The following is a 27188-nucleotide window of genomic DNA, read 5'->3' as shown; positions in this document are numbered from 1 at the left end:
ATTTTTTTTATTCAGTAATAATTCGAAGAAAATAGAAAGAAAATGCAATTAATTATTAGAACTACAAAGTAATCTATCTACCAGTTTTTTATTTTTATTTTTATTTTTTATTATTACATCAATCTATCAAGCAGTTAAATAATATACTAAAGTAAAAGTCACATGTTACTATTATAAATATATATAAGTAAAAAACAAGTCAGGTCGTTCAATGATACTTATAAGTTATAATTACTAATCCTGTATGAAGCTTAAGTTAAATTCGGATTATATATTTTTGACTAAAGTTAAACTCAGTTACATAAAACTAACATAATAACATAATCTATTTTCACTAGTACTGATTAAGTTTTTGTTTTTCATTGATAAAATATTTTGTTCTTTAATATGTTTTTTTTTTTTAGCAATTTCACTGTGAAGAAATCCTAAGATATATGCATAAATTCATTTATATATAAAATAATAATGTTCATAAGTAACATCCATAAATCAGATAATCTCATATGATAGTAGTCCTCCCTGTATATCTGTTTTTGTTGACAAAATATCCTCATTATTTTTATCAATAATTGTGAGCTTCCTATTTCACATATTTGTGGTCTGAGTAACGAACCCAAGTCAAATCTTTTTTTTTTTTCTTCTCTCTCTCTCTCACCCCACACAAGTTAGTTATGGATTGCAATAAATTAAACAGGGATACCATTAATAACACAACAATATCTGCATGTATTTTTGCATTAAATATCCAAAAAAAGATTTTGGACTACCCAGGCCCAAACACAAACCAAAGTCAAACCCCACATGTTGATTGTTGACCGTGAGTGACCGAGTCTGAGTGGCACGCTCATTGATTGAGAGCTTAGCAAGAATGGGAGAAGAGAGGTTGAGGTTGAGCACGCTGGTGTTCACTGTGGCTATCACCGTGCTTTCTCACTCATCGCAACCACTTGCGTCGAAACATGCACCGCGATTCCTTGGAAAATTCGCGGCAGCACCAAACAGTTCCCAGCCACCGCAATTCCACTACGAAACCAGATACTTCCAACAGCGCCTCGACCACTTCAGCTTCTCCGACCTTCCCACGTTCCCGCAGCGTTACCTTATCAGCACCGAACACTGGGTGGGCCCGCAGCGTTTGGGCCCAATTTTCTTCTACTGTGGCAACGAAGGAGACATCGAATGGTTCGCCCAAAACACCGGCTTCGTCTGGGAAATCGCCCCTCGATTCGGTGCCATGGTGGTTTTTCCCGAAGTAAGACTCCTTATCGCTCACGTTCCCTTGTGTTGTAGTAACTTGTACCTGAATTTTCAATTTCACAACCCTTTTCTAATTGTGTGCATGTGGCAGCATCGATACTACGGTGAGTCCGTGCCTTACGGAAGTGCAGAGGAAGCGTATAAGAATGCCACTACCTTATCGTATCTCACCGCTGAACAAGCTCTCGCTGATTTCTCTGTTCTCGTCACTCATCTTAAGCAGAATTTCTCCGCCAAGGATTGCCCCGTTGTCTTGTTTGGAGGATCATATGGTGGAAGTAAGTAACACATTACTAGTGTTTTGCCAAAATAGATATATAAATATGGAGTAATCTCACTTAAGTTTTGTAGAGTTAAAGTTAGATTCAGAATTACTTTCTAAGATGATTTTAGAGTTTATCTTAATGATCTTTGTTAAATTAAACGCTAAAACTCTAATTTGGTTCCTTATAATATTTTAAAGTTTTAATTTAATCTCACTTTAATTTTTGGGTTCAATTTAGTCTCACCTATTAAAAATGTTAGCAATGTTTGTCTTCGGTCTAAATTTTTCAAACTCCGTTTAGGGGTGTCCATGTGATTGAGAATTACGGGCGTGATTCTCATGGCTCTTACTTAGCAAATTTTTTTTATGTGATTCATGCCGTGGGAATCACGGGCGTGATTCTCACCGTGATTCTCACGGCTCTTAAACTGCATTTGAGAAATTTAGACGGAAGACAAACATTGTTAGTATTTTTGATAGGTGGGAACTCAAAAATTAAAGTGAGACTAAATTGAAACTTTAAAATATTATAAGGGACCAAATTAGGATTTTAGCCTAAATTAAACTATCGCCTACTGTTGGGTCATTATTGGACCACACGTGCAGATATATAGTCATGCCAAGAATAATTTTTACCATATAAGTCGACTTTGTAGGATTGAAACACAAATCCATTTCTAAAAAATATACACAATTTTTGCAAATCCAAACATGTTACATGGAATTGTGAGTTAATTAGTTTTATAACGGTTTCTGACTTTCTGAACTCTTTTTTTAGTGTTAGCTGCATGGATGAGACTCAAGTATCCTCATATTGCTGTTGGGGCACTTGCTTCGTCAGCTCCTATTCTTCAATTTGAAGACATTGTGCCAGCACAAACTTTCTATGACATTGTTTCCAATAATTTTAAGGTAAGTAAGACAGTGAGTCTTCGCTCGTGGTTCAGGTATTTGTCAGTGTTGTAATTAGTATACAGTTAGTAATAGTATACTAACGGCTTTCTCTATTGTTTGTGTCAATAGCGTGAAAGTATCACTTGCTTCAACTATATAAAACAGTCGTGGAATGAGATTGCGTCTATAGGACAAACAAGTAATGGACTTACACATCTGGCCGAAACTTTCAACTTATGTCAGTAAGGCATTTAGAAATGTGTCTGATTTTGTATCACTTGATTGTGAATTGTGATATCCATGTTTTTTTATTTCTCTTGTGCTGATTTAGTTAAACTAATTGAAGGAAATTAAAGAAGACTGTAGATCTGTATGACTGGTTGGAGTCTGCGTATAGTTATTTGGCAATGGTGAACTACCCATATCCTTCAGAATTTTTGATGACTTTACCTGGGCACCCCATTAGGGAGGTTAGTATGGTTTCGTTGTATATGATTGGAGATCTTATTATTTGTACAAACTTGTATGTAAGGTGATCTTGTTTTCCCAATTTAGTCTTTCTGTTGTTAATCCTATCTTCAAAATTTCCTTGACTGTTTTTGGTTGTGCAACCAGGAAATTGAATTAACTTGTGGATGTTTCTGGGAACATGTTTGGTCTTGTAGCTAGGATAAAGAAATTAGTTTGTCTCCTATTCTAAGCCGGGGAAGGGTCCTCTTTGTCTTTACCAATCAATAAGATTATATCTATCTATCTATATATATATATATATTTATTTATTCTTTTATAGGTATGCAGAAGGATTGATGAGGGTCCTGCTGGTATTAGTATTCTGGAGCGCATATATGAAGGAGTGAATGTCTACTACAATTATACGGGAGAAGCTAAATGTTTTGAACTGGATGATGATCCTCATGGCATGAGCGGTTGGAACTGGCAGGTTAAGTATTGAGGTCCAATGACACAAAATGCCTTGATTAATATGCTCCCGTCCTAATATTGGTTTGTTGACTTCTGTTCCATCTATATTCATCCATCGTGTAGGCTTGCACTGAAATGGTTATGCCAATGTCTAGCAGCCAGGAGTCCAGCATGTTTCCGCCATATGAGTATAATTACACTTCTTTCCAAGGGGAATGCTTAAAGAATTTTGGAGTGAAGCCAAGGCCAAAATGGATTACCACAGAATTTGGTGGGCATGTAAGGGAATACAGTTAAATCTTAGTTACATTTCCATTATTTTCAGGACTAAAAAATTCCATCATAATTTTATATTCTGGTTTAGTTCATAATGATCCTGCCCTCCCCCTAATGTGATTATTATAGTCAACTTCAATAAATTGAATCGATGTATTCCTTGTATAGATGTGTGAAACTTATTACTTATGCATGTAAACAAGCTATATTAGGTGCTAGGAAAAAGCAAGGATAGCTATTTATTTTTGTAGTTCTGAAAGGGTTTGGTGATTTCATACACAATGAGTTGGAGGAATATTTGATTGATGAAAACAGGAAAAAGAATATAATGCTGTGAAGTATAGAATGCTTTTGGGTGACCTAGTAAATTGTATGCAAATATAGAAAAATAACTTTCTTTTAACTTAGTTTTGAAGTATCAAGTAGTATTCTATAACATGCATTTTCTGCGGCATTGTTACTCTGTAATAACGACATTTCCTTCTCTATAGACTATAGAAATGTACTGTAACGTGTATTAAGACACATGCTGATGTGTCAACCTGTAATATAATTAATGAGGTTACTGTACCTCACTTTTTTTTATTCTACCTTTACAATGTTGCATGTGTGGTACCAACGTCAATTTTGTCAGAAGTCTCTTACTACTTGGGACATGAATTTATTCTTCTAGAAAATAGATGAAAGATAGTCGATACTTTGAAATAAATGGTCCTATCCCTTGGTGATTCCGTTTGGATAGATTGTATGAAAGCATGCTCAATTAAAACTAAAAAGGCAGTATTCTGATAGTATGTTGTTTTAACCCGGTGTTTCTGTGTCTGGGCATCTTGTTTGAAGGATATCCATGACACCTTGAAGAAATTTGGAAGCAATATAATTTTCTCAAATGGCCTCTTGGATCCATGGAGTGGTGGCAGGTGATATATTTTTTTTTTCTGTAAATATCCTGGCTATTAAGTTTTATATTTTTTCAACAAGTGATTATCTTTGACTGTTAATGTCACATTCTTTAATATGCAAATTGTTTCCATTGCAGCGTTTTGCAGAGTATATCTGAAAATGTGGTTTCACTTGTAACTGAAGAAGGTAAGCATTTGATTATTTTGAAATTTTTAATATTCTTCTGTATGGATCTGAGTTTATTTTCTTGTCTGAAATTGTAACTATTATTTTGCTATACGTGCCATTGGTATAAGGTACATCTGTTTTGATTTATTGATAATAATTCCAGGCAACTTATGTACAAAACTTTTTGAACTATAATTGATGACAAAAGTTAACTAATTTTTCCTTAAATGGTTCCTCAGGTGCGCACCACATAGATTTACGTCCTTCAACTCAAGATGATCCTGATTGGTTGGTAGAGCTGAGGGAGACTGAGATAAAGCTAATAGAAAGTTGGATAAGTGACTACCACCAGAAAAATAAAGCTATGTTCGATATGTAACTGAATCTTTCAACTGTTTGCTTCACCACTGTTCTATACAGTTCTGTAAAACACGAATGTTTGGTTTCAGAGAACCTCTTTTTCTTGTTTGGTATTGTAATTGTTCAAGACAATACACGTACATAGACACAACACGCGCATGTGAATAGCAAGATTTCCGCGTATCTCACTTGGATCTCCTCAATTTATAAAAGAGAGTGGAAAAACTATCAGCTGTAGAAGGAAGAAAGCATCAAAGCTAAGATTCAAATATTACAGGGAACGGATCCTCTGTATTGGAGAAAAAAAAAAGAAAGCATTATATTAACTTCTGCTGTGATAGTGATAATATAACTGCAGAAAATCTTAACCATTCATTTAATTTCTTTAACATAATATAAGAGTTAATCATCCATACATTGCTAGTGTAATATTTTTTACATTGACAACCAATCATATCTTTTAAATTATTTTATTTTATTTTTATTTCATTAAATAAGCGAATAACATGACACTATTAAAAGATATGATTCGTTGCTAGTGTAAAAAAACTTTACACTGGCAGTGTATGGGTGATTAATTCTTATTATAAACTATAAATTACAAAAATAAGTGGTGAGATTTTAATACTTTAACATATCATTTTTTCTTCTAATTCGTCCCTCTATCAAGGACAAAGTTAAACTTAAAGATCTAAGGTTCTTTTTTTTAATCAATAAGAAAAATTACAAGAGTGATATGGAGGAAGTCTTCATGTATTTATTTCAATCCTCACTTTTACTCTACTAGTTTGGCTTTAGAGAATTCGAGGGGTTAGGTACAACCACTAAAAATTATCTATAAACGCTTGTCAAATTTCATACAAGATATTTATAATTATATATGTAAGATATTTATTACAATAATAATTTATCAAAATGTTAATAAAATATATATTTACATACAATACACATTCAACAATGTGCAATAATTCATGAATACTACTTGTTCTCATCACTTATGAGCCTTGACTTAGACTTCCCGTTGCATGATCTTCACAAGATTCACATATATTGATTTGCTAATTTGTTGATATCAATTCACATCGTTTACATCATTCATATCTCATAGTATCATAAATATATACTTAACATATTATATTTAGTTATCAATATTAACTAGTACAAGAGTCATACATATTAGTGACACATTAATTCCATGGACATTGCTTCACCAAAACATCTTAAGTCGTTAACAATCAACTAACGTCATCATTTATTCATAATTATTCTCTTTCACATAGACACCGATTTCTGTCTGAGACATAAAATTGAAGACAAGAAGCTTTTGAAGCGAGAGAAATGACCTTCTAAAAACATAAAAGACCCCAAAACATGTCAAGATGGATCAAAAGGCCTCTAGAAGACATTTTAAGGATCAAACAACCAAGAAAGAGACCAAAAAGCATGAGAATGGTTGTTCCAACCATGAAAACGGTCGTTCCCATGCTAGGCCAAAATGGCCATTCCAAAGAAAGGTGGCCATTCCAAGCAAGGATTTTTAGTGCAAAGGTGAGGTCGAGAACGGCCGTTCCAAAAGGAGAATGGTTGTTTCGTGCCTCTAACACCTATTTAAGTGTGTCATCACCCCCACCCATACAGGAAACACTCCCATTTCTCAATATTGGGGCTTTTATCTCTCTTTGACTTTCTTCAAGTTACTTTGAGTAAAATAAACTCATTGTAGTTCCTGATTAAGAGATCTCTGGATCATTTGCTAGAGTCAAAGTTTCTTAGTCTAAATTTTGAGCGATAGTGAGGTTCTTGTTGAGCGAGGAGGTTGTCTCAAAGCACCTTTAACCTTCTTTTATAAAGCTTTCTTTGAAGGTTCCGAATTCTCTCTTTTTTCTTATTTATTGCTTTAATTTATTGCGTAAACCATTTTTTTCCAATGCTTTAAGCAAATATTGGTGGCAACTCCAAGAACCTTTTTTTTCAAAATCATTGACGAAGGTTTAGTCTGGTTATCAAACATTCTGATGTTGATGAGATTTAACAATGAAAGTCGAACAAGCCATCCTTTTTAGGTCGGGTTCCGACATTCCATACTTTTTCTTTTCTAAACATTGATATAAGTACCTCAACTCATTAATAAGATTATACACTTAAAGGATAAAGTCATTCACCATTGTCACTCACAACTATATTTCCATAACTTAATATTCTATAACCTCGTGTGATTCAAATACAATATCTAGAGGTATATACATACTATCAATTTGATCTTAATTTTTTAGAAAGATAAAACAATTATCTATAACTTCTATGTTGACCTCAAGAGTTGATTTATCCATCTACTATTTTTAAAAATAACAAAATTGTAGTGTTTTAGTTTAAATCAGACAGCTTGATTTTCACTTACTAATTTGATCATAACTTGAGTCATATACTTCCTTTTTAGGTGATTCTAAGGAAATTTGAAAGCTAACATCTAGGGCTACGACTTTCATGATGACTACAAAAGCAAATTCAACCATCTACTTACTTAAGTGAGCCAATCATTTGCTTATGTGAGGTTAGCTTGCTTAAAACGAGCTAAAATTTGCTTAAGCGAACTACTACCCAAAATTTTCTGTTAGGACATGCTTGATTGAGACTAAGGTCTCTTGAAGTGAGCTAAATTTTCTTAGAGCAGGTCTAAGGTTGCTTGAGCGAGCTATGATAATCCAGAACTCGATATTATGCTATTCATAGGTTTTTAACCTTTCCTACACCATTCCTTAACACTTTCAATTCAAATCCAATCAATAAGATGTCAAATTACAACCTATTACTATACAATTAAGTTATCAATTACTCAAATTCACGTGCTCATTTCAATTATCCCATATTAACTCAATATGTTCATTCCCTTATGTTCCCATAAGAACCCATGGATAATCCAAGACCCACAAGATTAGTAATTATATACAATTAAACACATATACCAATTAACAACATTAATTAGAATACTAAAGAATCATATAGAACATTGAATTACAAGTCATGATTATAAATCGAGATTGCTCCTTCATATAAGACATACAACAGAGGTTAAACTCACTAGCTAACACATATCCAATGCCTAGAGCAAGACTATTCACTCTCCCTTACCTCGATGAACACTAAATGTAGGACATAGATTTTCGAGGTAATCTTTAGCAGTAGTTCTTCAGAGCATAAAACATAAAGAGAGAAAAGTGAGAAGCATAAAAATAAAACTAGCACAACCTCCTTCATAAACCTCCTAACCCACTTTTAACTCAATAGTAAAACACTTAATCAAGGTTGCACTTCCCTTCCCTTAAATATTAAAATAAAACATAATTAATTAAAAACCATATTTTTTATATAAATAAAATTTATTTACTTAAATAACCTAACTAATTATTATAAAGTTGTAATTAATTTATTAGCAAAAATCTTGGGAGTGTTACATTGTTAATACAAACCAATACATGTAGTATTTATGAATTTCTAGTAAAAATGTATCACTTTAAGATTACACATATCTAGTAAATGTTAAAAAAAAAAGTTGAAGCAAGACTATATATGTGTAATGACCCACTAAGTCCTAACACTTCACAATTCAGTAACTAGTAGCGAAAAATATAAATCTAACTACCTAGGATTAACATGTAAGCAATGCCTAAATATATATGCAACAATATAATATGTGTAAATTTTTTGTCAATAACTGAAATAATATAATAAATGCCTCCATAGGACTACAACAAAAACTATACAAGCATATATATATATATATATATATATATATATATATATATACACACACACACACACACACACATAATAATCCAGTGCTGAAAGCATAAACCTTGCCAGTCAAGCAATAACTACAAAAAGAATGCTACACTAAGGTAGCACAAAACTACACTGCCATATATATACAGTAATCCAATGCTGAAAGCATAAACCTTGCCAATCAAGCAATAACTACAAAAAAAAATGTTACACTAAGGTAGCACAAAACTACACCACCTTCCTCTAGAGTGGTTCCTAGAAAAGTACTTATCCTCTAGCCTAATTCTATCATGCTTCTATACTAATTATGATTAACACAGTCCAACTATAAGGAAATATGTAAGGGTAAGCTAACATTTAAAGTAATAAATAAGTATAAGAGAATTGACTAACTACATATACTACACTTAAACAACTCAACATACAACAACCTCTCCAGGCAACAACTCTTATAACAGCCACATTTTCAACTAGCAACACAACTACACAACAATTTCTCAACTTTCAACATAATCATACAACCATTAACATATCAACATGACATAAGAACAACACAACATACCAACATATCATATGTACATCACAACAACTACATGCGTCATCACACATTCAACTAAGAGATCTCTTACAACACAAGCAAATAGTCTAAGTGGCTTGACTCAAACGAACCAATTAACAATGTGATGTTTTTGGGCTAGCTAAATCAACATCTAATTTGGATAAAAATTCACAATACAACATGATTTATCGAATTTTGTTACTTAAACTAGAAAATTTTAGTATTCCTGTAAGTGTAGGATAGTTTGGTTGTGGTTTTACCACAACCTTAACATGCATAACTAAGCCTCCTATGGTATTGACTCATTGACTACTTTCCAAATACGATGCCCCTTCCAGCACTTAGTTAAGAATTTTGATCTCTAGTCTTGTACCTTACTCTATTTTGGTTATTTTGTACATGTATGGCTCAAACTTACTTTCATATAGATTTATATTATTCGATTTTATACATATATGGCTTGACCTGACCCCTATACAAATCAACATTTTGGTTGCTTATAGACAATATGGCTCGACTTGGCCTCCATATTGCAACAACTAAGATTCTAGAGGAAACTCAATAATTTACTTTAAGAGTAAACTTCCTTCGAAGGATTTTCAACAACTAGGTCATAGAGCACCACAACATACAATATCCTCATAATGAGATACTAAACTTTTCAAAACTTTTCCTCTAGTCCTAAGTTAATTAACACAACTCAATACCATGCCTTAAGCATTCTTAACACTACACAACTATACATGTCTACATTCATCATTCCACAACTTTCAACTTTCAACAACTTATATATCTACATATATCATCCTAGATTAATGTATAATAAATTAACATCACATACATGTTCAACACTTAATCAAGAAATCAACTTATTTTCATTAGGTAACTCAAGCCTAACACCATTCTCCCCATGCTCGGCGTCATTAAGACATAAAGTCTTTGGCTCGTTCATGCCTAAAGCCAAACTACATGTGCCTATCGTGAATGAGGGAAAGAACCCTTGTGTCAACCACGCTTGGCGTAGCAAAACTTATGCCTGACCGCATTTCAAGCAAAAAGTCTCTACCTGACTCACACTTAGCTTCACAACACTGGCACATGGCATTGTCTAAGTAGAAAGCTTCTATCTTGATCACGCTTGGTGCCACTCAACTAGGGCTCGACTTCATCAAGTTAGAGAGTTCCAAAGGCATCTACGCTTGATGCCATTTTACCGATACCCATCATGACCAAGTCAAAGAGCTTTCCTCTAACTCACTCTTGATGCTACCAATCTTATACCTTATGTTAGTAAGGTAGAGGGCCTCTTCCTTGCATCATGCTTGTTGCCTTGAAGTTGCACCCGATGCAATGATGAATTCTACACTTGGTAGATTCACGTTTTGGCCCAAACCACCTAGAACTCAAAAAATTCTACATATGCAATGCACCAAATAGCAACTACTTATCAATATCATTTCATTTTCATCAACAAAAACAACATGCAACCACAAATGATCAAGATACAAATTGCCTCCTCAACAAGAGTCAAACACCAAAACTCACACATGATGATCTCAACTCCCAAACATAAACCCCCAAATTTAATGAAAAACCAACACTATACAACTGCAAAATTTATAAAAAGTTATAGATATAACTTCCCTTACTTCTAAATACAAGAGAAAAAAAGGAGAAGGAAGAAGAATTTGTCCTAAGAACTTTGTCTGGAATGATCAACACCACATTGATTTTCGGTTCTAAAGCTTCGAATCTCAACTCCAGCTACACAACCTCACTTAAGGAAGGTTTTAGGACACTTTAGTAAATTGAGAAGAAGCAAGAATTCTTGTTCTAGAGCTCTTCTTTCGATGTTTTTTTTATTAAAAAAATGAACTTATAAAGTTTAAATCTTAAAGAAATTCTTATATATCTTTTTACTAATAGGTCAAACTTGACTTCAACTCAAAACAACTCCTAAATAACTAAAGTTCATTAATAATTTCTAAATTCTTAGAGTTTCTAAAACTTAAGCAATCAAATCACAACAATAAATATTCTAATAAAATAAACAAATGATAACAAAATTCATAGTGTAACAATTCTCCCTAATAACAAAAAATTTTGTCCCCGAAAATTGACTTACTTGGGGGAGTAATGAAATTTGATCTTTGAACTACTCCTCTGACTCGTAGGTAGCCTCACCAGTAGCTATATCCCATTGGACTTTCACTAAGCCAATGAATTTGTCCCTCAACTCCTTCAACTTGTGATTAACCTTATCAATTGGTCTCTTCTCATAAGCCAAATTCTCTTTAACCTTCACCTCATCCATTTCCACTATATGACCTAATTTATAGACATACTTCCTCTACTAGGAGACATGGAACACATAATGTAGGTTGGACAAGAATGGTGGAAATGCCAACTTATAAGCCATCGAACCTACACAATGAATGATTTGATAAGGTTTAATAAACTTTTGCTTCAACTTCTAAAACTTTACTATCATCCTAATTCCAGTAGTGGATGTCATCTTTAGAAAGACATGTTCTCCCTCAACAAACTCAAGAGGCTTCATCCTCTTGTCACATAAAACTTCTATCTAATTTGGTTAGTCTTCATCATATCTCAAATCATCTTTACCTTCTCAATAGTTTGTAAAACTAATTCCAATCCTACAATTACTAACTCACTGCCCTTCTCCATATTCTCTCTTTATATATATATATATATATATATATATATATATATATATATATATATATATATATATATAATAGATAGAAGTTATTAAATACTCATAATGTTCCTAAAATTATTAAACACAATTTGTAACTAGCAAACATGTTGTGAGTCAAAGTAAAATCAAGTTCTAATAATTTATTTATATAAAAATCCAACTCATACACATAGAACATTTATAAATGTATCTCATTTTTTATTACAATATTTGAGTTTACTAATTGTTAATACAATAACTTGGATGTGTCCCATCTAATATCCAATACAACTCAAAAAGTATATTCCAAATAGGTAGAGACTATATAAGGAAAAATAGAACACAATTATTAATCATAAAATAATTATAAAATATATTATGCTAACATCATACTTTAAAACATTTCCATATTTCTTTTAAGCAATATTCTAGGACAGAATTTGGTTCTTTAAGAAATGTTCCTTGTAATTATAAGAGAATATTTAACACTAAGACAAAACCATTTAGGGTTGGTTTGAATACAAATTTTCATAAGTATTTGTAAGCGTATAAAATAAGAAGAAAAAATAATTTTTTTCTTCTAAAAATTAAAATTAGTGTATGAATAAATTAATTTTTAAAAGTTTTCTCATATTAACTTCTCTAAAACATATTTTTTTAAATTTATGTATAAGCTAATTTTTACTCATAAAAAATTATTTTATTTTATTTTATGATATTTTCTTCTTTTAACAGTGTTTATAGAGAAAATTATTTAATCATATCCTTTAACAAAATCTAAATGACAGAATTTTTAAATATATAAAGATTAAAAAAAAGAGTGCATAGATCCAATTTCACAATAAAACAAACATGGCAAGGTTTTTTTTTCAAAAAAAATATATGAAACAATTCAGCATTTTCTCTCATGATCAAACATTTCATCACTCCTTCCATTTTTTTTTTCCAAACTATAATAACTCTTGAAATTCATTGTTAGGTTTCAAAAAAATACCCATCCAAATAATCAAATATATAAAAAGATTAGAGAAAAACTTCTAATATCAAAGGGAAATTTTTTTTAAAGCTCAATCGCAGTTAAACATTAAAATCAACACATGTAAGATCATATGCCCCTTTTACATTCCTTTAATAGTGTTTGGATAGTTAAGTTTAGAAGGAATAAAATAAATATTGACATAAAATTTAGTTATCTAATTTCAAGCGCGTGATTTAGCGGTAGGAGTTGATTCATGTTTAAGCAAGGTCAGGGGTTCGAACCCTGCCTTGTGTATGCAGCCGTCTTAAATTTTAAGACCAACTATCCTACCCTTTGAGGTACCTCCAACATATCGAAAAGATTTAGTCATCTTTTCTTTATACCATAGTCTCTCTCCTTTTCTTTTTGGTGTTAATATTTTGGAGTATGTGATAAGGCTTTACAATTAAAATGCTTGTGCTTAGACAATTGAAGTTTAAAGTAAAGGATTTTAAAAAGAGATATACAGATATAAATATTATATTTACTTAAGATACACCGAAAAATTTACAATTGATATATCTGATAGGGAGCGAAAATAAAGGAAATTTTGAATGGAGGGAAAAGTAAAATATTTTTTATATAAATTATTATTTTTACTTTCTTTCTAGTCTTTTTAACTAAATAAAAAAACATTATTTATATATATTTTTTTCTTTTCTGTTTTCTCTTCACTCAATAAATCATACAATTAAAGTGAATACATAATTGTTATGATTGCCCCTGAATTCTTCTGTATTTCATTTTCTTAGGTCAATTCTAAAAATTGGTAAACAAATCAAACCTTAAGATTTTCAGACATTGGCAAAAGTTGCCAATTATTATAATATTGCGGTCAAAAGACAAAATAAATTATGTAACTGATGCAAAAGACGATAAAATTGAATGTATTTGGAATGTAATTAAAAAATTATTCCCTCCAAAAATAAACCAAAACTTTAAAAGACGTATATTCCTTTTGGTTCGGACCCTGGGTTAAAATAAAAGCAAAAGGTGCCATTACAAAATTGAGACGTTTTGAAGAGAGAAATATGAAAGAAAGTGAAAACGAGGTCGTTTGGCGTTGGTGACGTCACCAACACAGAGTCTCCAAAAGGAAAAGTGGAGCTTTATACAGCGACGAGAGTGTGAGTGGTAAAGTGCGTTTTCCTTGCACTTCCAATCTGTCACTCAAAATAAAATTCCCAAAGAGAACAAAAGAAGCGAATCAGCAGAAGAGAGAGTAGCGTTTCCAAGAAGCGGAACTCAAACAGAGGGTTTTTGATTTCTGAAGAATCGTGTTCGGAGTCGGAGATGGAGGCATCCACTCCGTCTTCTGCGAAGCCCTTGTCCATTACGCCGGGTTCTAGGGTTTTGAGAAGCCCTCTCTCCGACGAACAGATCTGGAAGCGCCTCAGAGACGCTGGCTTCGACGAGGAATCGATTAGGCACAAAGACAAGGCTGCGCTTATTGCTTACATCGCTAAGCTCGAAGCTGAGGTTCGGAATTTGCTTCCCCTCTCTCTCTCTCTCTAACCCTTTTTGTTTTTAATTGCAATTTGTTTGATTCGAGTGAACTGAATTGGGGGAACCGTTAATTGGAAGCTGCAATGCGATGGAGTTAGGGAAGGTGATTTGTTAGGTTGGGGGATTTTTTATTGAGTGGGTTGTGGACGGTGTTTGCGGTTGGAAAATTTATTTAATGGTCTTTTCGGATGGATGGCTTTTTCAATTATTTAGGTTCTCTTTTAATGATGAATTTCATTGTCGATATCGCTTCATATGGTATGTTGTTTATTCTAGTGCGAGATCTTCTTTTTGCGTTGCTGCTTCATTGGCTCAGTCCAACTTGATTGATAATTATGGTGGATAGATCCTGTGTCTATCTTCCTTAAACGTAATAGTTAGCGATTTGTGCTTGATAATTTTATGATTGGACAATAGGCAATAGTCATTGTTTGGAATTTTGTGGTATTGGGGGAAGCTGTGTACCCTGGGATAATTGTCCTTTTATTGAATGCTTTGAATTGTATGTTTCAAGTTTGGATTTGATTTTGATACATTCATAGTGCAGTGGATTGAATTTCAAGTTTCAATTACTGTTGAATGTTGATTTATTGTAGTGGAAGTGGAGTTTGTAAATAGTAGAGTCTCCATTCTGAGGAGGGCTTTACCTAAACACTACCTTTTGCCCATGGGATTAGTCTCACAGCTATGCATGTGAAGATATTTCATCAAAGACAAACAAAAAATTAAGTTTAAACTCTTTATACTATTTGTAGTCCAAGAATTTAGAAAGGTTCCTTGTTATTTGGGCTGTTAATCAGGAAAAAATCCATTTGGTCGTCCACCAACTTATTATTCTTGACATTTCTATTTTTTTTTGTTAATCCTGAATCCTGATGCATATATATCACAAATTACAAAGTTTGCTTTCTTTTATGGATTGCTGCATTTTGCGCTTTTGCATTGTATTTCTTGTCATTTGAATAGCTTTCCATTAGTTTTTCTGCCTGGTTGTTTAGCACCCATCACTTGCAAAGCCAGATGAGCAAATTGGGTTGATGCTTAATTTGCAAGTACAGTGAACTGGTTTGTTTTTTCACTCGAACCACTGTTTCCCTCATTATTTGAATTGCATTTTCAAGTGAATGCTCTATAAAAGGTTTATGGGGTCTTTCATTTTTATGAGATACAGTATTTCCTTTCCTGCTGTTAGTGCTTACGAAATTATTCTTTTCTCGCTTTCACTTTGACCGATATATGTTGTATAGATATATGATCACCAGCACCACATGGGTCTTCTCATATTGGAGAAAAAGGAATTGGCTTCCAAGTATGATCAAGTAAAGGCCTTGGCTGAATCATCTGAGTTAATACATAAACGTGATTCAGCCATGAATAAATCTGCATTAACTGAATCAAGGAAACGTGAAGAAAATTTGAAGAAGGCAGTAAGCGTCAAAGACACATGCATAGCAAGTGTAAGTTTATGGAATAGTTCTCCACCTCCCCTGCAAAACCATATATGCTTGTTTTTCCAAATCTTTATTTTGCTCACACTTCTAGAGGGTATTTTTTTCATTATCTCTTGTAGCTTGAAAAGGCCTTGCATGAGCTGCGTACAGAAAGTGCTGAAACAAAGGTTGCAGCTGAGAGTAAATTTGCTGAGGCACGCCAATTGATAGATGAAGCACAGAAAAAAATTACAGAGGCTGAAGCGAAGGTGCGTGCTGCAGAATCATTGCACGCAGATGCTAACCGTTATCACAATCTTGCGGAAAGGAAGCTACGTGATGTTGAAGCACGTGAAGATAACCTTAGGCGGCAAATCATATCCTTCAAGTCAGAGTATGTTACTTGTATACTTTCAATAATTAATGTGTGAATTTTGCTTCTTACTATCTACCTAGTTCAATTTTGTGATTTCAAGCACATAAGAACATTAAGTTTTGCCTCACCATTGTGCTGTCTAGAGGTGGTTGTCTTGAACAATCCTGAGCATTTCTTTACACAGATCTTATTAGTTATAGGTGAGGGAGAAAGAAATTGGTGGACCAAATTTTGTTTTTTCTACAGGTTTCATGCTTGAATTATTCTTCTATTAAATATAATCACTCATCTTTGAATTCTTACAATGGACAATATTATGCACTTTCCTTTTAACAATTAGCAACATGTTAACTGAACATGTGATTAAGTTTTGTAGTTATTAGTTCCACATGTTGTGTATGTGATTATAATCTCCCTGTAATCTCCATGTTTGTAGTTATTAAGTTTTGTATGTGATTATAAATTATAATCTCCCTGTAAGCATGAAATTTTCGATAGCTTCATATTCTTCAGAAATCATGTTGATATGTCCCTTTCCCCCTTCTCTCTCTCTCTCAGTTGTGATGAAAAAGATAAGGAGATGATTCTTGAGAGGCAATCCCTTTCCGAAAGGCAAAAGGGTTTGCAACAAGAGCAGGAAAGATTACTTCAATCACAAGCCTTGCTCAACCAGAGAGAGGATCAGTTTTTGAGTAGATCTCAGGAATTAAATCGTCTTCAAAAAGAGCTGGAGGACACAAAACTGAAAATTGAAAAGGAACACGTAGTCCTACACAATGAGAAAACTGCCCTAAAATTGAAGGAGGCCACCTTAATACAACAAGAAGAGGTTCATATTTGAAAATACTGTTGGTTCACGATGCAATTGATAAATATTTACTATCTTTGTCTTGTTCATGTGTTGATTTATTTTGTTTGAAAACAGGAACTTGCTAAATGGAAAACTGAGCTAAACCAGAAAGAACAAGAGTTACTTGAATTTCAAGTGAAACTTTCTAATAAAGAATCTGTACATTCTCTCACCATTGTTTACTTTTCATTTTAATTTCTAATCCTTTTTGCTATATCATTTTCTCTATATCATTCTCTTTTTTTTTTTGTTGGAAAATGTAGGATGATACTCAGAAAGTTATTGCTGGTCAGGAAGCCGATATGAGAACCAAAAGATATAACTTGGAAGTTGAGCTACAAATGCAGCGGAAATTGGTTGAAAATGAAATTGAGACAAAGAGACGGGCTTGGGAGTTGAAGGAGGTTGATCTTAAACATTATGAGGATCAAATCCTGGAAAGGCAGCATGAGTTGGAAGTTCTGTCGAGGTCACTGAGTGAGAAGGAGAAGGATGTGAAGGATCTGTTGAGTGCTATTGAAGAAAAAGATCAAAGGCTGAGTGCTGCTGAGAAGGAGTTTGAGTTAAATAAAGCGCTTTTGCAAAAGGAGAAAGACGATATTGAACAAGCAAAGCAAGATCTGCAGAAGTCTTTGGCATCATTGGAAAATAAAACAAGACAAGTTGATATTGAAAAGGAGAGACTGGAGGCTGTGAAAAGTGAAGCAGGTGACTTGTCAATTTTGGAAGTGAAACTAAAGGAAGAGATTGACCTTGTAAGATCTCAGAATTTGGAGCTTTTGGCTGAGGCAGATAAGCTAAAAGCTGAGAAGGCTAAGTTTGAAGCTGAGTGGGAGCTTCTTGATGAAAAAAAAGAAGAGTTGCGGAAAGAAGCAGATTTCATAGCAAAGGAAAGGCAGGCAGTTTCCACTTTTATTAAGAATGAGCGTGACCAACTAAGAGAAGAGAAAGAGAATTTGCGCAATCAGTACACTCAAGACTTAGGGTTTCTTGCCAGTGAACGTGAAAAGTTCATGAACAAGATGGCACTTGAACATGCTGAATGGTTTGGCAAGATGCAGCAAGAGCGAGCAGATTTCCTGCGGGACATTGAGATGCAAAAGCAGGAGCTGAATAACCTCATTGAGAAGAGACGTGAAGAAGTGGAAAGTTATTTGAAGGAAAGAGAAAAGGCTTTTGAGGAAGAAAAGAACACTGAACTTCAGTACATTAATGCTCTTAAGGAGAAAGCAGCAAAAGAGCTGGAACAGGTTTCCTTGGAGATGAAAAGGCTTCAAACTGAGCGGGCTGAGATAAATTTGGATCGTGAGCGGAGAAATAGGGAATGGGCTGAACTTACTAACTGTATTGAGGAACTCGAGGTTCAAAGGGATAAGCTCCAAAAACAGAGAGAACTGTTGCATGCTGATAGAATTGAAATTTATAGTCAGACTGAAGAATTGAAAAAATTAGAAGATTTGAAAGCTGTCTCTGATGATAATGCTATCACTGAAATGCTTAAATCTGATATGGAGTCTAACCAAAAGAAAATCTCTGCAAGGAAGAGCTTGAAGCATCAGACTCTTACACAAGGTGGTGATAAAATTGTCAATGGGTTTGATACTCCATTTGTGCAGAAGTCATCTGGTGTTTCATCTGTTGTTTCTCCTCCTAGCCCTGTTCGATTCTCATGGATAAAACGATGCACGGAGCTAATTTTCAGAAATTCTCTCGAGAAGCCACTTGCGAGACAAGAGGATTCCCCTATGGTTTCTGATACAGATAATGTTAGCAACGGGCAAAAGTACTTGGAAAATGACAGGCCACTTGGTAATATTGGCGAGGGACAGCAAACAGCATTTGCTTCTGAAGAACCAAAAGTAATAGTTGAAGTACCTTCTCGAGATGATGATGCTAGAAGTGAGTTTGAATCTGTGGCTAAAGATGTAAATGGAAAAAGTGCTCTCTTATTTCCAGATGGACATCATGTCAGCAGACGGAAAAGAGGGAGGGGGAACATGACTAATAAAGTTGGTGATCCTCTTGTAGATCTGGGGCGAAAAAAGAAATCGAGAGCAGAACAGACAACTGAAAATCCTATAGACCAGGACACTACCTTCTGGTACTATTTTTGTCCTCTGAGTCAATTTATTTTTTAAGATATGGCTTATCTATATTCACAAGTAATCTAGGTGCAGAATATATTTATGAACTTCTTTGTTGATTTTATTTTTAGTGTGGTTTCAACCCAATCAGATATATCAAAGGTCCAGCAGGTGTTAACCTCTTCAAATCAAACACAAGGGAACACTGAAGAAACTCGTGTAGTAATGATTGATAAGGTTATTCATGTATCAGAAGTGACTTCTGAGAAAGTTGATTGTCTCCCTGTCCCCAGTCAAGAACCAAGAGATAATTTGCAAGGAGAAACAACTGATCGGTCAAATTCTATAACTAGACAGGAAGACATTTTACCTTGTGCTTCTAGTTAGTGTTAGGTAGGTGGTATACAATCACTTTTATTTTTTTTGGTCTTATTTGCTTTAGTTGCTTATCCAGGCTATGTCTTTTTAATGTATACTACTGCTTTCTTTTGTTGCCATTTTCTGCGTAAGCTTTGATTATATATTCATGCAGGTGTTGTTTGAATGTGGACAGGGACTGCAGATGGATTTCAGTATTGGTACTGATAATTGGTGTGGTTAAGACAAGTATATATTAGGAGTGTATGAGGTACGTCAATTAAGCATGTCTAGCTGTATATTTCTCTCAATTATATCTCTTGCTCATTGGACTCCCCTTCTTGCAATGCAGGATGCCATAGGAATGGACTTCTCATTTGTTAGTAATTTGGAGCTGGGTATGTATGTAGAGCTAACTTCGAGATGTTTGCTGTGTGTACACACTTAATGGATGCAGTTGCAAATTGCAATTAGGGTGGGGTAGACTGTTGATATCATAGTTCATAAAATAGGCCAAAAAGGAGAAAAAAAAAGAGAGAAGTTAGATGCAACCAAGGGTAGGTTACTCTTCCAAAGCGTGTTGGTTTTCTGATTCACTGAGTTATTCTGGCATGGTTTTGTTTGTCGTATTTGGGTTTTTGGCACAACGCTGAATGTCATTGTAGCCATCAATAGTGATTTTACTTGTCTACAAACACGTTGGTCAGAATCTCATGTATCTGAAGCGTGTGTTTAGCTGGTTCTTTATTATGCACCAGCGATAGTATTATGTTTGCATTCTGTTTTTGCTTAAATATGTTTAGTCTCTTAAATTTAGGGAAAATTTTGTAACTTTGAAAAATAGTTTTAGTTTTTCAAGTTACTTATAAGACAGATTAAGGCAGTTAGGCAATGAGTTGGGTTTAACGGGATATTTTTATTAACAAATAAAAAGACCAATTTTAAATTTGGGATTAAAAATAAATTTATCTTAAATTTAAAAAACTAAAAATATATTTCATTTTTTTTTTTATATAGAAATTGAACTTAATACCAAAAGATTTTGAATAACTTCATGCACATTCATGAGTGAATTGACTTAGGTCCATTTGGTGTATTATGTTGTAAGCATGATTATTATTAATGGTGTGCTGGGGACGGTGGAATTCTTTACCAAGTCACTAACAATTCAAGAGATTGTGTGCTTAATGTAATACCCAAAACCTGTTAAACTGTAATGGATGGTCAAAATCAGATTTAAGTTAAATTAATACCATCTCCAAGTCTCACGAATAATCAATACAAAATTAAATAAAATTATTTTTTAAAATAAAATTAATTTCTCGTTTTTTTATTGCATACAAGGAGAGTATAGTGATATTTATTATTCTATTGTAATATATATAAAAAATTATGATATTATGATAAATAGTAATATTTAATATAATGGTTTAAATTATATATTTAATTATAGCCTTCATCTGATTGTTTTAAAAAGGTTAAAAACCTAATTTGATCCTTTATTATAATTGTTTGTTTTAAATTAGTCTTACTTTAATTTTTGGTCTCAATTTAGTCTCTAATAAATTAAATTGTTGTAATGTTGGATTTCTGTCCAAATTATTTAAACGGAGTTAACTGTTGGTCACGTGGATGTCACGTAGATACATAGGTGGATGTCAAATTTCTTTAATGCATCTGGAACTAGAACGACTCATTCTAAAATCAGAACGACCCGTTCTGGCATATGTTGTGTGTTAATTTTGAATTTGGAACGGGCCGTTCCATATGCAAAATTAACACACCACGAGTGTAGCAGAACGAGCCTTTCTGAAACCAAAATGGGTCGTTCTGGTTTTAGAACGGGCCGTTCTGGATTCAGAACGGGTTGTTCCAAAACGCCAACCACATACGTACGTTCAACAAAATGTCGCAATGTGATTCAAAAATTGAAAATAAAAATTCATAACATATCATAAAAAATTTCAAAGAAATTATTGAGAAGGGAAATCATCCGGATAACGTTGAAGGTGTCAATAATACATCTTATCCACCATCTGGATATTAGCATTATCTACCTGTACATGTGGTTGTGTGGTGAAATGTTGGTCTTGTGTATCTTCTTCCTTTACTTCAAGTTGTACCTCCTCAAAAATAGGTTGTTGTTGTTAAGGTACATCAGCCAATGACTTCAAGGAAAAACACCATGTCGTTTCATCCTTGACTGTATAGTGTCAATTTGGTAGTAAGTAGTTCATTCTAATTTGACTAACAATGAAATAAAACTTGTTACCATTGTCCTTAGTGATACACTACATTGTCCTTAATGATATATTGTATAGCCCAAATGTTTAGCAATTGAAGTTATCAATCCCCATTGACAATATTATCAAATTCAGTATTTGAAATGTTTTGTACCTTGAGTCTTTTTCCTTGCACGATTCACAACCGTGAACTATAATCATCGACCGTTTGTGTTTGGCATTCTGAACCAGAACGTCCCATTCTGAAACCATAATGGCCCGTTCTGGTTGCACTTTTTGTGTGTTAATTTTGGACCTGGAACGACCCATTCCAGGTGCAAAATTAACACACCAAGAGTGCAACCAGAACGGGCCGTTCTGGTTTCAGAACGGGCCATTCTGGTTCTAGATGCATTAAAAAAATTTGGCATCCACCTATGCATCCACGTGGCATCCACGTGGCTAACAGTTAACTTCGTTTAAATAATTTGGACGGAAGTCCAACATTGCAACAATTTAATTTATTAAGGATCAAATTGAGACAAAAAATTAAAGTGGGACTAAATTGAAACAAACAATTATAATAAGGGACTAAATTAAGTTTTTAGCCTTTTAGAAAATTTAAATAGTTAATTTTTTTTTTTATATAAATAGTTTATTTTAAAAAATTCAATGTCATTTCTTATAATTAAGAATTTTGTCTATCTATTTATCTTACACAAAACATGCCAACTTTTATAAAGAATATATAGTTGAATTGAATTTTTTTTATAAACATAAATAAAATTAAAATATCATCAGAGTCATAATAAAATGAAATAAAAGGTTAAAATTGTTAAAATGTAGTATCGATATGATTGAAAAGAACAATGATTTAATTTTACTAATACTCAAAATTAGGGATAACAATAAAGTGAGAGCGAGTAATAGCTTTCTATCACTCATCTTATTTAGTGTAAGTATTCAAGAATTTATATATATGGATATCTATGAATATTTTGAATATTTAAAAAAATGTGAAATTTGAAATAAAAATTAAGAAATAAAATAAAATAAAAATTAAATAATTTTAAAACATATATTTTTTTATTAAAATAAATAATTGTGACACATTTAGTATAAAAATAAATTAAATTAAACTACTTTATATATAATTAAGAATATTTTTAAAAATTTTAAAGTATGGGTAATTGTAAGTACAAGTATCCTACTATCCTTATCCGCCTCATTATTGATTGACTATTCATTTAATTATTTATTTAAAATTTATAGCAAATTTTATTTGAGGGTATTTGTGGGTATGGATTGTTTTGTCATTCCTACTCAAAATCATTGTTGTGAAATGATTATCATATGAATGAAGTGTATGTATCCTTTGCGGTATTGAAGAATTTTAGTAAGAAAGAAATATATAAAGACTCATTTGGAAGAATTATGAACAACTTATTTGTATTTATCTTATTCTATAAGTACTTATAAAAGTGTTTAGACAATCTTATAAAATATCTTATAAATAGTTCATAAAATATTTTGAACTTATTTTATTAAGTTGTTTAATATAACTTATTACATTATGTGGGAATTTATTAAAAAATATTTAAGTTCGAATTTTGTCATTAATGTAAAAATTTTATTTTTTCATTCTTTCACTAAAAATCAACTATATATATATATATATATATATATATATATATATATATATATATATATATATATATTCATTACTCCACCCAAAAGTTTTTTCCTATCCTTCTAAAAGTTTTTGATTTTATTTTTATTCTCTTCTCCAAAAACATTTCTGTCACTTTCCCCCAAAATTCAAATTCCTTTATTATTATATTAAAAAAAACCTCATAACTTTTTTCTCTCTCTAAAATTATACATCTGAAATAATTTTATTGTTGATATTTATACAATATTTTTTAATCATGATTTTATAAAATATATAGAATTAATTTTTAATTTTTAAAATTTATGATTCTTAATTTTAATCATGGTTATATGTATAATTAATTTCTCATATTTAATTATTAATTTTATCTTTTTATAAACTAAAATTAGGTGAATGGTGACTAGTATTTTTTTTTATATTTTTAATATTATTGTGATGTATAATGTCATTTTTAAAAATTATTTAGTTACTTTTTATATTTTAATTTTATTTTCAGTCAAAATTTAACTTTGTAATTTTTAAAATGAGATAACATCTTATAAGTACTTAAATAATGATACATCTATACATTTTAAAATTGTATAAGTATATGCTAACATGTATATCCAAATTCAATAACTTACCGAAATTTAAACACTTATAACATAAATTCTTATTACAAAAGAGTGTATTATATAATAAGGTTTTAAATAAGTTATTTGTTTAAACAAACCCAAAAAGATTAAATGATAATAAAATGTAAGTATGTTGACAGTAAGGCTAGAAATGAGTCAAGCTGAGCCATACTCAATTTGGCTCAACTCGATAACTTGTAGTTTGACTTGAGTTCGATATAATTTTTTTTTTCTAATTTGGATTCGACTCGATTCAAGCTCATTAGTAGTAGGGTTGGCGTTCAGTATTTTAGTACCCTAAGAGAAATGTATAAATGATACACTTTTAATTATTTGAATATTACTTATGGCTTGAGTTTCCAAACCTAAAAGTGTAAAACACAAATAATTTAACATACAATTGCTAAAAAACTGACTAAACATACAGTATATTCCTATGAGACGAGTTATCTTTAAAGACTATTACATATTAAAAAAATAGATCAATAATGATAACATATCATAAAAAAGTTCATAGTGGGGAGGTGAACCAAAAGAAAAAAATAAGTATTATATTACATTTTCTCTTTTTACATTTAATATTATATTACTGATTTATTTTCCTAAAATCATGGGTAGATTTTTGTTGACTAGTGAAAAAATAATTATTGATTAATTGCTCACAATTAATTTATTTTCTATAGCATATTTTTAATATAATTTAATTATGTAAAGTTTTGTTTTATATTATATGGATTAAATAACATTTTTTTAACCCTCCAATAATGAAAACTAATTATATAAATTATATATTTATGTCTAACTAATTATGAATTAAATGAGTTGAATTATACATAACTTAAGTTTAACCTATTTATTTATTGAATTCAATCTATAACTCAAATTCAATTTATTTGATTAATAAATCAAATTTAATGAATGAATTATCGAATAAAGTTTCAGTTTATTTTTAAGTTGATTTAGTTCATTATTATTACTAGTTCACACGTTAGGTGGGATGGATTAAGTAGGCTAAAATGTTTATCTTGTTCTACTAAGTTTTTGAAGGGGTGAAAGCAAGGTAGACCAAAATGAGCGGATTGGCCCATTTTTTCATCCCAACACTCGTCCTCTCTTTTTTCAAAGTATTGGTCACTTTGCATTGCTTGTGCAATGCCAAAGCATGCTAAAAGTTGAAGAGAGGGCAACGTAGAATTCAGAACATAGGAACAGACGTGTATTGCTTTTGAAACTCACTCCTGCAGCTGCCATCCACCAGCTCTACCCCTTGCAAAACTCACTCTTTTTTTTTTTTTTTTCTTTTCCTTCTTTCATGAAAAAAGTTTTTTCCATTTTGGTTATTCATATATTATCTCGAATACAATATGTTCATGTGGACTCATATTTGTCTTTTAACAATACGTGGGATTGTTTTTAGCTTAGCTTTTTCTTTATCGTTTTTTTTATAGCATTTTAACGATTTAGTTTTTAACAAAATAAATAAGAACAATTAATTCTCAAAGTAGCATATTTTTGTAGTTTAGAATTTTGTGAGATGCATGAAAGGATGATACTTGTATAGACTTTTTTATGCTCTCTTAAAATGTATATAGTGCAGATATAGATATAATGTCTATTTGGATAAACTTTTAAAAAAAATATTTATAAGAGAGAAGAATAGGGGAAATAAATAAAGCTTCATTAGATTTCATATTTTTATTCTCCTTAATTAACTTCTTGCGATATCATATAAGGAGCTAATTAAGAAACGTGTAGTAATTTTATTTTGAAAATGTTAACCTAAACCTAAACATTATTTAAATATAGGAAGGTTAAACAACTAATGAAATGTTTGATCTCATTCCTTGGCTTAGATTATGTTTCCTAACCTCGCGATGTGTTTGGAATTTGAGCTTGAGGCAAGGTAATTGCAGCGAGATATGACTTTAGAAAAAAAAAAAAAGAAGTGTTAACAAACTGCATGAAGCATATATCAATGTGGATAGAATATATTTTCATTAGCTGATAAAGCATGGTTTTTCATTTGTACTTCAAAAACGTGATATTTGAAACTATCTTTTTGACTCGTCTCCTCTATTTTGATTCTTTTTAACTCTACAAAAGTAACCAAGAGTCGGCGTCGTTATATATAGCTAATGAGTTCCTTTTCCGTAGGGCTAAGAAGTGCCTTTCTTCTCAATTATAGCCAGCTTTCTTCTCACACACAACACACATTCCCTTTGACACCATTACATCGCTGACACTCCACCCATGTCATGCTCACATAATTTGACCCAAATCCAATATTACAAGTCTTAGTAACAAAAAATACTGATATTATATGTAATAAAACAATTATAACATGTTTTGTTAGTAAGAAAATAGAGTATATCAATCCTACAAAATTGATTTATAAGATAAGAATTATCCCACTTATATATTAATTATTTAATTATTTTATCTATAGTCAATTAGTGTAAAATTTGAGTTTTTTATAATACATTTTCTCACATTCAATACTATTGGACTTAGTACGTAAATAAATAGTAGGTGATATATATTTAGCAAGTATACCAATTATCATATGTAGTAAATTGAATAAAAGTCTAAGTTATAATATTCACATGGAGTTGAGTTTACAATTGTATATATAATATAATTTTGGTACTAAATAGATAAATTTATGAGAATTTGAAATTGTTCAACAAGAAATATTTAAATTTAATGAAAATACATAACACAATTAATAATGAAATTGTGTTAAAATTGTTCAAAAATTGATTCACTAATTTTTCTTAGGTAAAATCTCTTAATTTTTCCATTCAATATTGTAAGTATATAGTTAATTTGACAGCCCCACAATTATATTTAAATCCTAATTTCTTAGATGAGAAATTCTAAGTTGTTTAAGAAAAAACCTAATTCTTTGATAATTTTTATAAAACAATCATGCATTAAGGTTAAAGACCAAAAGTCAACTAGTAAGGTTTATCCTA

At 31.8% G+C, this 27188-nt stretch overlaps 2 protein-coding genes across 3 annotated transcripts; both read left to right on the top strand.

The window, feature by feature from the left end:
* The first annotated feature begins 730 nt into the window (after nt 1–730).
* Nucleotides 731–5157, top strand: LOC109810546 (Serine carboxypeptidase S28 family protein). Its single transcript, XM_020374029.3, has 10 exons — nt 731–1252; nt 1349–1535; nt 2301–2434; nt 2546–2658; nt 2763–2886; nt 3207–3356; nt 3461–3616; nt 4454–4533; nt 4653–4702; nt 4924–5157. Exons 1-10 carry the CDS (start codon nt 869–871, stop codon nt 5061–5063), a joined length of 1518 nt encoding a protein of 505 aa, XP_020229618.1. The 5' UTR covers nt 731–868; the 3' UTR covers nt 5064–5157.
* Nucleotides 5158–14208: 9051 nt separating this feature from the next.
* LOC109810527 (uncharacterized) lies at nt 14209–20499 on the top strand. 2 transcript variants are annotated; one of them, XM_020374011.3, is made up of 9 exons: nt 14209–14581; nt 15856–16065; nt 16179–16432; nt 16973–17243; nt 17340–17423; nt 17528–19365; nt 19480–19741; nt 19881–19976; nt 20058–20499. In XM_020374011.3, the coding sequence occupies exons 1-7, from the start codon at nt 14396–14398 to the stop codon at nt 19733–19735; spliced, it is 3099 nt and encodes a 1032-aa protein (XP_020229600.1). In that variant the 5' UTR covers nt 14209–14395; the 3' UTR covers nt 19736–19741; nt 19881–19976; nt 20058–20499. The 2 variants fall into 2 exon arrangements, with proteins under 2 accessions (XP_020229600.1, XP_020229599.1); XM_020374010.3 differs by having other exon boundaries at nt 14212–14581; nt 19902–19976.
* Nucleotides 20500–27188: the final 6689 nt, after the last annotated feature.

The sequence above is a fragment of the Cajanus cajan genome, chromosome 5 (assembly GCF_000230855.2).
Source record: "Cajanus cajan strain Asha chromosome 5, NIPB_CcT2T_4, whole genome shotgun sequence".
NCBI lineage: Eukaryota > Viridiplantae > Streptophyta > Magnoliopsida > Fabales > Fabaceae > Cajanus > Cajanus cajan.
The sequence above is the reverse complement of the archived record's forward strand: the minus strand, read 5'-3'. Positions and strand labels throughout refer to the sequence as shown.

Bases quoted from the DNA above. Each gene is read 5' to 3' on its own strand.
- LOC109810527 (XM_020374011.3), top strand. From the start codon at position 14,396: ATGGAGGCATCCACTCCGTCTTCTGCGAAGCCCTTGTCCATTACGCCG. The intron at 17,244-17,339 runs GTTCATATTTGA...GTTTGAAAACAG, and splicing joins CCTTAATACAACAAGAAGAG to GAACTTGCTAAATGGAAAAC. The intron at 19,366-19,479 runs GTACTATTTTTG...TTTTATTTTTAG, and splicing joins GACCAGGACACTACCTTCTG to TGTGGTTTCAACCCAATCAG.
- LOC109810546 (XM_020374029.3), top strand. From the start codon at position 869: ATGGGAGAAGAGAGGTTGAGGTTGAGCACGCTGGTGTTCACTGTGGCT. The intron at 2,887-3,206 runs GTTAGTATGGTT...ATTCTTTTATAG, and splicing joins CTGGGCACCCCATTAGGGAG to GTATGCAGAAGGATTGATGA. The intron at 4,703-4,923 runs GTAAGCATTTGA...ATGGTTCCTCAG, and splicing joins TTCACTTGTAACTGAAGAAG to GTGCGCACCACATAGATTTA.